The following is a 13323-nucleotide window of genomic DNA, read 5'->3' on the forward strand; positions in this document are numbered from 1 at the left end:
ATCTGGACACCCTGGGGATGCTTTCAGAGTTACATTTCTGGTCCTGATTTTGCTCTGGTTTTCTTTTTAAATTGTCCACTGAATGAATCAACTTCCATTTTGATATTCCAGATTATGATTCATTATCTTTGACACACTCTCATCACCATAGTTCTTTCTCATCTTTCCCTTATCTTGGTTAATGGCATTTCTGTTTCTCAGGCCCCAAAATTGTAATGTTTGGGATCATCTTTGAATAATATTCTGATAGATCGCATTCTTCATCTAGCCTGTCCTTTTTCATGTCTGCTGGAATTAAATGTTAGAAACATCAGCTTATCTTGATCATTCTCCCCAAATATATCTGAAGATATCTAATGCTTTTCATAACAAAGTCTAACCTCTTTAGTACATGATTTACTTTTCTAAACACCTTAGCACCAGCCTGCATTTTCAGATTTTTCTGGGACTGAACACCTTTGTTTTAGGCGTATTATGTTTTCCTAGTCCATCATTATCTTGCAAAATACTATTCATTCTATACAAATCTGCTCAAATGATACTTTTTAAAACTAACTTCGGGTCTATGCTAGAATTAACTCTCTCTCTTCATACGCATTTGGCCCTTATTTTTTACATTTCCTGTGAAAAGTTTGTTATGGTTATACATAACACACACACACACACACACACACACACACACACACACACACACACACATAATTTCTATTTAGATTTGCCATTCCTTGAGGGCAGAGATCTTGTCATTGTCATAGTCCCTGGCAACTATAAAGCATTCTACATGGAAAGGAAGTTTGACAAATGTTTAATAAATTAATAAATATTTTAAAATAATACAAACCTGTTCCCTCCTCTCTGACCTTGGCTTCCACTTGTATTGTCATGTCATACCCTCTTTGTCTCAGCTGAAACATTTTAGTCTTTACGAGTTGGGTGAAACAGCCATCACTGTCTGCCTGAAGAGAAAGGAAGAGAATTCCTGGGTCCTCTGATTTGTGATCAAAAAGGTCAGTTATCAACCCATGAACATTTAGTGTTGGCCACAGAAGGAAATTTTACAGATGTTCTGACCATCTTTTGGGTGCTTATCTTTTCCCAAGGCCCCAGATGGAAAACAAAATTCTTCATGGATCAGCTGAGTTACTCACTGCCAACTCTCCCCTCTCTTCTGAAAACCTATCTCATATCTGCTGCATTAAACTTCCAGTTTCCAAATGTCCCAAGATAGCTTGTAATTCTATCTCTTTGCATACATTGTTCCTCAAATGATAACTTTCTTTCTTCCAGTCTCATCTTGGCCAATGGTTACTGCTCCTCTAAACTCAACTCAGACATAACATGTTCTAAGGAGCCTCTGTAATGACCTCAGCCTAAATATCTACTAGGGATTTTATTTTCTTAACTATTTTCTTGGTATTGAAGACATCAATAAAAACATACATATTCATCGAATAGATGAATCGTTATAGCAATCAGATTTCCAAGCTAAATATTGGGGTCCATAATTTAATAAAGATTTGTTTCATTTTTGTACTTAGTTACAGGAAAATATTTAGTGCATAGTAAAATTTAATCACTCTTAATTTCCTTATATATAGATGTCATGACATTTGAAAATAAAAAGGAATCCTGGTCTCCCGGATGTAGTAAAGATGTTGGCAGCTAGACCTCTCTCACGTTTATCGGGTTATCAATGTTTCTCTTGACGTTGGTCATCGTATTCACCACCCTAGGCTTTTATTTATTTGCTCTCTGCAGCTTTGATACTTTTCTTTGTGATACAGTGCCCGCTCACACTGCCACACCCTGCACTTCTGTGTACTCTTCCTCTGAATTCAGTAATTGATCCATTTCACTTTAAACACATCATGTTCTACCGCTGTCTCCCTTAGTTGCTACACTTCTCTGATGTAATCGGAGTCTCCAGTCCATTGTCCCTCTCAGTCCCCCTCTTCTCAACCTCGTGATGGTTTCATAGTCTCCCATATGCAGGTTAGATTCCAGAGTGTGTCATTTGATTCCCCTACCAGCCAAATTCTTAACATCTGCAACCTTCTTCTGTTTTTCCATTTGATAAAAGCCAACTTTGGAGACTTCCACATCCTTTAATGCCCGTATATCTGGCACGCCGATTGCCCTCAGAAGGAAATTACAAACCTGGCCGAATAACTACGACTGTAAATCCATGAGCCTGACTGCCAAGTGGGCGCCTAACATTGCCAGGCAAACTTACAATATTTCCCTTACTCAACGCTTTTCCTAGGTGACTATTTCAAACACTACTCTCATACTGTATTGTATTATATTCGCTGCTATGTTATCAACCACAAGTAAACAAGATCTGGTGTTAATGTCCTGGGGAGAGTGGTTTCCATATACCTGTTGACTAAATTCTTCACAGATGCTTTGTGAATATTTTCCATAGCAGGCAGAACTGTATCGTAAATATTTTCTGCATACATTAATTGTCACCAGACCAGGAACAGGCTTTCCGTATGTATATCTATAACAATAAAGCAGTCATACAAAAAGATACTGAACGTGAATAACTCAGATTTTCTTCACATGATTTCATCCATTCATACACACTTCTTACTCATTTGTAGCAATTCTGTTTCCTTCCATAGCATTTGCGCTTTAGAGGCCCTTACTCTGCAACTGTGTCTTAATTATCTGTAGCTCTAAGAGAAAATACTTACTGAATCTTTTGCAACACTTCCACGGGGGGAAATTACCCATGTCGTTTTTCTTCTGTCTTTTGGGAAATTACCCGTGTCTTTCCTCACTCCCCGTTGAAGTTTTACTATACAACAGCCTTATTTCCTTCTTTCTCTGCTGTCGGGTTATCTAGGTTATGATTCCAGCTTTGCCAACGCCTTCTAAGTTGTTTTAAGAAAAAAATTAGGGATCATAGAGAGTGTATTTCTAAATCCTCCCTAATTTGTATATGTGTTAAGAGGACACTTGAGAAATTAAGTAGGAAATCACTACCTATCGAACAAAAATGTTATATATGAAAAGCATCATAATGACTCCATCTGTTTCTGCCAAATCTGATGGGAAGATACAGTGTGGTATTGTCTGAATGTTTATGTCCCCTCGAAATTCGTATGTTGAAATCCTAAATCCCAGATGATAGTATGAAGGGGTAGGGCCTTTGGGAGATGCTTAGATCATGAGGGTAAGTTCTCTTGAATGGGTTAGTGCCTCTATAAAACTCCTCTTTGTACAAGGGGCCACAGAGAGATCCCTCATCCCTTCCACCAAGTGAGGACCAAGCAGAAGGTACCAGCTATGAACCAAAAAGAGGACCTTCACCAGAACATGACCATGCTGGGCAACTTGATCTTGGATTTCTCAGCCTCTAGAACTGTGAGCAGTTAATTTCTGTTGTTGGTAAGCTACCTGCTCCGTGGTGTGTTGTTGTAGCAGCCTGAACGGACTAAGACATGCTGCAAAGCCAAACTTAGGCTGTTTGTTAAAGTGTGCTTTATGGACCACGGACATTGAAATTACCTGAGATATTCACTGAGATTCAAAGGAGAATCAATAGAAACCTATTGCCCAGACTGTGATGTAGGTGAGGTCTGGCCATAGCAGCCCCAAGCTTCCTCTTTCTGTAGTTCCCCCGCCCAACCCCGGATCATTTCTATAAGTGCTGATAAAGTAATAAATTACTTAGTAAGTTTCAGCTGCTTTGTTGAATCTTATCTTTAAATCTGAATCAAAAGGTTTTTCTTCTGATGGAAAAACTTAAAACATCAGAACTAGTGTGAAAGATAAAAACATGTTTTTCAGAAGCCAGAAGTGAAGTCTCTCTGCTTGGTGCACGTGGAGGGGGTTCCCCTGCACTAAAACGGCAATCAGGGAAGACGTAAATGACATGCATTTTTAATTCTACATTATATATCCAACATTTAAGATAAAAGATCTGCTTAGCTTCTTTCCAGCCTTCCATAGTTGAAGAAATTGGGAATAATAAAAAAAGAAATGGAAATATTGGAGAGGCAATAAAAAAATAGCAGTGAAGGGTTCAAGGTTTGGAGCCAGACTGTTGGATTTAAATTCCAGTCTGCCACTTACTAGCTGTAGGAACTTGAACAGGTTATTTTATCCTTTCCATAATGTAGTTTCCTCATTTGTAAATTGAGGATAATTACCCCCATGTCACAGGGTTAGTGTAAAGATAAAAGTGTTAACAAGTTCAAGGCACTTAAAACATTGCCTGATGCATCTGAAGTGCTCAGTTAATGCTTTTATTATTGGTAGTAGAATAGGTAGTAGAGTAGGGAAATAAAAATGAGATGGAAAAAAATGTAACTCACAGGCCGCAGACAGATACCGCAAATTCATCATCTAGAAAACCAATAGTCTTGGGCATTTTCACTTGGACCTCAAATTTGGGCAAAACTGTTGTCAATAAAAAAAATAAAGAGGTGAGAACAGGCAGGTCTTGCAAGTATTAGTAATGATTCTATTACAGAACCTTGTAAAGGGTCTGATTTGATGAAATGATTCCAATTACAATAAGGAACAGCAGGGCTACTATTGGCAAAGGAGATGCTGTTCTTAATCGTGGGCAGCTGGCACCATGCTGACTTGGTGAAGCTGGTATTTCCCAGTCTCCTCTGAATTTGCCGCAGGTTTCAAAGGCAGAAGGAAAGCACCATTAGACCCTGAGGATCGCCGTGGTTAGATGCCGTTGCAGGTGCACGGGGACCAGTAGGTTCCAGTTTACCCTTATTCTTTGCCTCTCTGTGTCCAGCTCGTCTTCCCAGCTTCTAGCCCTGCTGACTAACAGGGGCCTCGTGCCCACCACTAGACACTTGGTTATAGAAATACCAAAGTGGTAGATTGAAGGAGGTAACAGTCTTCTGTCGATTCTTCTGTCAGGCTCCCTTTGTGGTTCCCTCTGGCAGCTGGAGGTGTCCTTGCAAGTTCTCATCTATCCATCCCCACCAGAGCTTCAGGAGGACGGGTAAGTAATTTCCTCTGATCCACCAACTCCTCCTGCTGGACTTTCCTTTCCCAGCCTCTCCCACGGTTGTATAATGTTAGCCATTCCTACAGTAAGTCCCTGTTCTCCAATTCTCACGACAGTTCTGGTGCATTCTGGGAATTATGATTTTGTGATGGGTCTCCTCATGCACAGCACGCTAGATTTCATTTACATCAGAAAATCCACATAACTGATAACCAACAAGATGGTTTCAATGTCTGATTACCATCATTAGAGTAGTGTACGTGTAGGTTTCAGACAGCCAGGGCATAATCCCAGGAGATACCTTCTAACATACAGATGAAGAGATGTATGTAGATAACACAATGTGTTGGTTAGCAGTTTATGTTGGAATGGGGTCAGATGGAACTATTAAAATCTCTCTTGCTTCTTATTGACCCTATGATTTTGGTAAATGACTGACTTTTCGGGTATTAATATGCTCATTAGTAAAATGGAGGTAACATAGTGATCTGTCTCAGAGGGCTGTTGCAGGGATCGAATGAGATGGTGCGTGAAAAGTGCTTAGCAAATATTTAAGTAAATAAAAAGGCTTGCTAATTTTCAGCTATTATTAGCAAGATGTTTGCTTGTCCCCGGCATGTAAAAATTATCCAGTCTTACACACTCTAATGTTACAAATGTCTTGCTCACATGCAGAATTCTTACCGTATTCATTCACCTCAAAGGCACGCTCTACTTTTGTCCCAGACTCCTTCTGCAGTACGACCTTGTAGCGGCCCAGTATGGGCTCCTCTGAGAGTGGGAAAGATTGCTGGTTGAGCCCTCCTTGCAGTTTGATGCTGTGCCATTGGAAAATTCGGTTCCTCTTGGGATTCTATAAGTAAAAACATTATAAATTCATAGAAGCAATTGAAATCTATACTTTTGAGGAGCGAGACACCTTTTCAGGGGGAGTGGCATTGGGAGTTGGATATTTAGATGGTTGGCAAATTGGCACCAGAGGTATTAACAAAGGTTTATAGGAATTCTAGATTGAGAGAAGGACATATTTCCTAGCTATGAGACATTAAAGATGATAGTACCTCTTTTCGAAATTATGCATACCCACTGGTCAGAAATACTGGAAGAGTCACTAAATTGCGTCATCTCAGGGAATTTTGTTCCTTCATTTACGTCTTATCCTCTCTCCACAGGATTTAAGAGAGACAAAGAAAACAGTGTTTGTTTGGTTTGACAGGCTAGTGGGGAAGGAGGAGGTGGAGAGAAGCAATTTAACATAACGTAATGAGTCCTAATTCCAGTTGAGATACATAATATATTACTTACCTCGATATAAACCACTGGGAACTGAAAAGAAAGAAATAGTGTAAGTGTGAGACAGAGTTTAGAAAAATAAATCCATGACATCAGCATTAATACAGTATCCGGGTGGAGGAAAGGAGTCTCTACATTTCTTGTCTAAGTGAGGAAGTGCACTCCAGTTTGATTCACAGCACTTTATACGTTTAGTTTGGGACATACAGCTCTGAAGAAATCATGACTTCCCTTTTATTTACTTATTACTTAGTAATTTTTGACTTGCTTTTTAAAAATTTTATTTTTGTGGGGGAGGTAATTAGGTTTATTTCTTTCTTTATTTTAATGGAACTACTGGGGATTGAACCCAGGACCTCACACATGCTAAGCACACACTCTACCACGCAGCTATACCCTTCCCCAAATTGCAAACATTTTTTTTTGGAGGGCTAATTAGGTTTATTTAGTTATTTTTAATGGAGATACTGGGGATGGAACCCAAGACCTCAAGCATGCTAAGCATGCATCCTACCACTGAACTATGCCCTTTCCCATGACTTACCTTTTATGAAATAACATAAATGGAGGAAACCTACACTTAGGTAAAATGGTCCAATAATAAGTTTATTTTGCAGATGATGTTTATTTCTGAGGGAGTCTCCATTTCTCTAAGACAGAAATCAAATGCACTGATTCTCTTTTGTTCAATCAAAATAATTAGGTCTTTAAAGTGAGAATTTCAAATGAATATTTAATTTAAGAATGCAGTTGATGACCTGACCTCCCTTATTCTCTAGCAGTCGTATGCTTCTGAGATTGTTCTGTGGTAGATTTAAATATCTCGTATTGGTCTCAGGTTCTTCTAAAGAACAAGTTTTACATTTTTGTCTGTTTCCACCAGCCTTACTGTTATGAGACTCACCATTTCATCCAAAGGGTGAAAACTGACATCCATAGAGACAATGCGGAATTTCACTGAAACATAGAGATTATCCCCATGAAGCCCTCCAACGGGGATTCAGGGTGGCGAGACAGATACAACATGACATTATTTCCAAAAAATGATAGAGAACCACACCTCCAACCCTTCAGGTTGCCTCTGCTCAGTTCGTTCCTTATACCTGTTTGTCCTGGTTTGTAGATGGGCTTGTCTGTCTGGACAAAGCTGAGGCTTTCCGCTTTGGTCACGGGCATCAGCTTCCTCTTCAGAAACTGCTGGGTTGGCCCCTTCACCTGCACGATGATGAACGCTGAGGAGGATGACAGCTCTGGAATCTGTAAAACAGAAATGGGCTGAAGAATCTGCCCAGATTCCACCTCTGATTTACTCATTTCTCCGGTTAGTCCCATGGGAATTAGGAAGGGCTGGGGCCCAAGGGGATGTCAGTGCTTTATCAATTTTTATGGCTGTATAACATGACAATAACAACTTGTTGATTTAATTAAACGGAAAATGTCACTGCAATAAAACGAACTAATCCTTCAACCAGTCCTGACAGTGAAGGCAATTGTTTTCACAGCAATATTGTGGTATTAAAATAATGATTGTCTTCCAATGGTCAAAACGAGCATTCTATGTTATCACTGGTAGTAAGCCGATATGATTAAACAAACATTTAGTACTTTAGTAAAAGGTTACAAGGACAGCACATTAACCATCAGTCATCTGCGAGATCTTAGGTAAGTCACTGAACTTGATCAGTCTCAGTGTGTGTACCTGTAACAGCATGCAGATTATTCACCTTAGAAGTTCACTTTAAGAACAAATGAAATCCTTCCTGTAACTATTATCTTTTGCATGTTGCACTAGTTCTGTTCTGTTTGTAAATATTATGTAAGCATATTCAGTAGGACTTTGATGTTTAGATCTGACTTGAATTCCCTCTGTACACCTCATTTTTCCTTCATTCTGCGTCTTTGTTACTGGGGGTCAGAACGCAAGGCATCGCTGATAAGCTCTTTCTCTAACGATCTCCCCTTTCCCAGGGAGCGGTACTGACAGTGAAGGAGCGGCAGTAGAAGGAGTTCTTCGCCTCCAGGTCCGTGAGGAGATCTATGCTCTGTGTTTCATACTCCAGAGTTACCGTCAGGGCCACTGTCTCATTCAGGTGATTAAGCATGACGCAGGCCTTCTCGGGAACCCCAGCATACAGCTGTGATGGGACCACCACCAGGTACTGCCTGTGGAGAAGAGGGCTCAGGGTCAACCATGGGGGAGCTAAAAAGACATCACTGCCTTCGTTGTTTTCTAGATAATCTTTGCTATTGTCACCAGTCGCAGGACAGAGCCAGATTTCAGCAAGAGTGTCCAGGAATATATTCTTCAAAGGCCAATCCAGAGGGCCTTAGAAACTCAGAAACCCTCCACCTAGTTAAACATCAGTATGCTTCTCCTGTGTTGTGGAAATATTCACCCTCGTAATATGAGTAAACCTATTCAAAAGCTATGGATAAGCACTTTGAGTTATTATATATTTTGGGCAGAAATAATCTCAAAGTGAGCAATTTGAAATGAATGAAGAAAATGTGGTAACAGACACACACACAACGCTTATGCAGCCTTAAAAAAAAAAAAAAAAAGGAAGTCCTGCCATTTGTAACCACATTGGTGGACCTTGCGGGCATTGTGCTAAGTGAAGTGAATCAGACAGAGACAGACAAATACTTCATGATACTAACTTAGATGTGAAATCTTTACAAAAATGTCAAACTCAGAAACATAGAGCAGAAAAGTGGTCGCCAGGGCCTGGGGAGTGGAGGAAAAAAAGAGACAGGTTGTAAAAGGGCACAAACTTTCATTTATAAGGTGAATAAGGTCTGAGGCTTATGTATAGCATGACGACTATAGTAAATAACACTGCATTATATAATTGGAATTTGCTGAGAGCAGAACTTAAATGTTCTCACCACCCCCCAAAATATTTGAGGAATAGATGTGTTAGATTAATTATTAGATTATTCTATGTGATAGATTACACATAGATGGTGAGAATCCTTTCACAATACATATGTGTTGTACACTTTAAATATCCTACAATTTTATTTGTCAGTAAGATGCCAATAAACCCCCTCAAAAAAATTTTTTTTTTGGTAACAAAAAACATGATCAGTCAATTAGTCACCATTGAAACCGCTAAGAAAACCGATCTGTTTGTGGTCTTGGGTGTCATGTTGATGGTGTCACGAACCTCTTTGTTCCCAGGAAGCACTAAAGAAGCAACACTTAATGCAGGGAGAGGCGCTGAATTGCTTTTCACTGTTGTTTCAAATGCAGCCTTAGAGTTTTTCTCTCTTCCATCTCTGGAGATGGAAGTCACACTAGGCTAGTCATCATGTTACCAGGTGCACTGAGAAGAAGATACCATTCTCCTGTTGCTATTCACCCATTGATTGCAGTCACCAAACATGCTGCACTTCGCAGTGCTCCGGCTACCCATGCTTCTCTCTCTTGCTGAGGTGTCCTGGTCCATCTGGAAAACCTCTATTTAGAAGACTAGTTTCAAAACCAGCTTTCTTAGGTAGACTTTGGTGATGCCCCGTCCCTTGTACCAATTCCCACGAGGAGTTAGGTTTTCATTGTGAGTGTTTTCACAGTGGTTCTCGTTCTGCCCTTTATTTCATTCTCTGTGCACCCTGTCTCTCTCTTTGTTACACTGCGAGGTCCTGAGGGCAGGGTCCACATTTTGTTAACCTGTGTATTCTCAAGAGCTAATGCCAACCCCTAAAGGTTTGCTGAAGGGTTGAGTGACCGGACACACAACTCCTGGCTTGTCTGTAGGTCACGCCTCCATCTTGGCAATCCCTGGGCTTAGGAGCAGACAGACACTGAGTCACTTTACAGTGCTAGGTCCACTGCAGGCTTTTTCATGAGCCAGTAAAGAATTTATCCTTTTCTTTTTGGTTAGGAATTCTATATTCTTATTTGATGAAAGTTGTAGAATTCTATAATCTTGTTTGGCGAAGATGTCACAAGTAGTACTGCCCTGTGTTGGGGTATGCCTCTTACCACACGAGCAACAACAACTTACCGACCCTCCCAAGCCCTGTCAGCAACAGATAATTTCATAGGGATTCGGGAAAGAAAGAAAAACACAGACATCAAGAAGCAGATAACACAATGGGGAACAGGGGGACCACAGAATTTTCTGGAAATGGTGCTTACGGTTTTGAGGTAGCTGAAGCATCTCTTCTGGGAAGGAGCAAGAAAAGGAGAATGAAGACTGGATTAAGCAGCTGACGTCCCCTCATGGTGCAGAGAGGAGTAGGAAAGAATGGGTGTCTGAGTCCTTGATGCCTTGAACTCTGTTCTTGTTCCAGAATCACTGGTTTTTGTTTTACCTGATGGGCAGTAAAAGTAAACTGCTAACCATTTATTTTTGTAACATATTAACTCCCAGTATAAAAAAATCAATTGCAGATCGCTTTCATCCACTTTCTCAAAGTGCTTGGAAAATAGTATTTTGAGGCTACATTAACTCTGATTATTAATCAGCACTTTAAGTATCTTTAAGAAAAAACCAAAATAAATCACCTGATTTGATGAAATCGATCAACATTCTTGACCTTCTTTTTCGTTTTTTTTAAAGAGCTATTAATGTAAATACATATTCCAAATCTCTTCTTGTTAGTCCAGGGAGCATCATGTATTCTCCCAAACTCCATCAAATACAGTTCTTTAATGAAACAAGGAAATTAAGTTTATCACAGGATTTTAAACAAAATAAGTATGAAGACAATTGTTTAAAAGTTTAGCTTTCACTTTTTACAGCTCTCCTTATATTTGTTTTTTTGTAAAGAAAATGATAGTTCATTTGGATATAATAACCCATGTAATGTATATTCATACTTTTTTAGTTTATTTAACATCTAGAATACAAAGCCAATTAATTTATTTTATTCTCTAAGGAAATGACCTTTATTTGATGAACATTCTTATTTAATTTCACCTTGAGCAATATAAACATATTTCATTAATAGTGATTCATCATCCTATTTGCTTTCCTAAAGAGATTGGGATATTAGAATTTATTTTTATGGAATTCCGAAAATAAGAAAGATCTACCTTCTTATATTAATACAACTAGGTCTCCACGAAATTGAAGTATGTCTGTTTTGAGTTGACAAGTGGTTTAAACTGTAAAATACAGAATGATGAGAAACAAGCACTTCTGTGGATGAGTTCTTGACGTATGTTTTTGGATATGATCGGAAAGAGTGAGCCCTGGGTGGTTGGCAAATGCTTGCTGAAAACTCTTCTGCTTCATTTTGGTTTCTTCTCTCATAAGAAACTTTATGCTCTCTCCACTTCCACAGCTCGGCCCAGCTCTCCCCACCTCCAACCTCCATTCCTACACTGCCATAAAGAAATACCTTCATTCTCCACCAGCTCACTGTGGAATAAGTTAATTTACAACAAATAATAACTGACTTTTAAGGAGTCACTATATTACTTTTCCAAGGCATAATTATACTTTTTAGATATGCGCCAAACCTATATTTTGGCCAAATGCCTAATGACTAAGTATAAAAATCCAAGCAAAATCACCATCATAGTTTGAACTTCTGGAATACAAGAATAAATCTGAAGTCTTATCAAAACTTTACCATTGCAATTTTTAATTGAAAATTTTAGTTGATAACATTTTAAATATTGATTATAGAGCATTCTCAGCTAAGGCTTTTATATTCTTGTGGCATCCAACCTTTTTTCTTGTATCCCTGAAAAAAATTTTATTAAGCATTTAACCTCTCACAAATACTTGACTTTTGTCATAAATAAGATAACAAAAAAAGTATTATGAATACCAACATTTAAAAAATTAACTGTAATATTACTTTTTAAATATATCCAATGAAATGTAAATATTGCGGTCATATAGAAAACAAATTTATGGTTACCAAAGGGGAACAGGCATGGAAGAGGGATAAATTAGGAGTTTGGGATTATCAGATACAAACTACTGTATATAAAGTAGATGGACAACAAGGTCTACTGTATAGCACAGGGAACTATATTCAGTATCCTGTCATAAACCACAATGGAAAAGAATATGAAAAAATATATGTATAACTGAATCACTTTGCTGTATACCTGAAACTAATACAACATTATGAATCAATTCTACTTCAATTAAAAAAAATACTGCAGTCATTTATTGCCTACCATCATCCATTTAACTCTTTTTATACAAGCCGGAAATTTTATATCATTCCTGTTTCTGGTAGTTCCATTCTAATTCCCCAGGTAATTTTATCTGGGTGTTCTATGCTTCGGTATATTTTAATGGTCACCTTATCATATATTTCTGAAACTAAAGATAATTGAAATTATAAAAGAGTTAAATGGATGATGGTAGGCAATCTATAAAGTTTTGAGTATAATACATTTTTCTGGATTGAGTTATATTACAAGTATTATCAAAATATTATTTATCAAAACTATTTCATCTGTTACAATACCAATAATTTTAAACACAAGAAAAAGTTTTGTTTGAAAATCATTTCTTAATGAAATTAATTGTGTACTCCACCCATCTGTTTCCCTCAATCAGATTGTGTGTCTTTGGATGAATATTATGTATTGTTAGATTGAGACAAATTTCAACTATCCTCCAGCTATGTTTTCTATTCTACTCCATTTCTGTTCTAGAATATTCCTATTCTATTTCCTAGTCTATAGATGTAAGCACCAAGAAATCTTGTTCACATAAAGAGAGAGATATAAATGTGAGAAGTTCTATTATAACATTATCATTTAGTAAGTTAATCATCATTAAAAAAGAATTTTAATTATCTATCAGCTGATAAATCAAATACGACCTTAATTCTGTTGAAAGCAAAGCACCGGAAACTAAGTCAATTGCAAAAGGATTTGGAACTCAGTCATTAGAATCGTTCTCTGTCTCTGTTTCTAGAAAGAATACAAAAAGGCTTGCCAACACTTAAAAATGGTTACTAATTGTCACTGTCTTACTTAAAGACACCTGATGTACTCAAGAAATTTGGGGAAATTAACATATGATTAATTTAAATACAATTCTGTCAATGTAAACCTCATAAAATGC

The 13323-nt window shown here is 38.1% G+C and overlaps 2 protein-coding genes across 3 annotated transcripts in view; one reads left to right on the forward strand and one right to left on the reverse strand.

Moving 5' to 3' along the window:
* KLRG1 (killer cell lectin like receptor G1) overlaps positions 1-4978 on the forward strand; it is a 130236-nt gene extending 125258 nt beyond the window's left edge. For both annotated transcript variants that reach the window (XM_074357534.1, XM_010946378.3), the window contains exon 8: positions 4894-4978. The gene's annotated coding sequence lies outside the window, so the exon portion shown is untranslated. The remainder of the gene's footprint in view (positions 1-4893) is intronic.
* Positions 1-10579, reverse strand: part of LOC105062187 (pregnancy zone protein) — a 37878-nt gene extending 27299 nt beyond the window's left edge. The window contains exons 1-9 of the mRNA XM_045510209.2: positions 10422-10579; positions 8260-8440; positions 7381-7534; positions 7182-7234; positions 6290-6310; positions 5669-5837; positions 4326-4410; positions 2380-2503; positions 842-956 (exon numbers count right to left, since the gene is read on the reverse strand). Of these exons, the coding sequence (XP_045366165.2) occupies positions 842-956; positions 2380-2503; positions 4326-4410; positions 5669-5837; positions 6290-6310; positions 7182-7234; positions 7381-7534; positions 8260-8440; positions 10422-10507 (988 nt within the window). The 5' untranslated portion in view covers positions 10508-10579. The remainder of the gene's footprint in view (positions 1-841; positions 957-2379; positions 2504-4325; positions 4411-5668; positions 5838-6289; positions 6311-7181; positions 7235-7380; positions 7535-8259; positions 8441-10421) is intronic.
* Between the last annotated feature and the right edge of the window lie 2744 nt (positions 10580-13323).

Source organism: Camelus bactrianus, chromosome 34 (assembly GCF_048773025.1).
Source record: "Camelus bactrianus isolate YW-2024 breed Bactrian camel chromosome 34, ASM4877302v1, whole genome shotgun sequence".
NCBI classification, from domain to species: Eukaryota; Metazoa; Chordata; class Mammalia; order Artiodactyla; family Camelidae; genus Camelus; species Camelus bactrianus.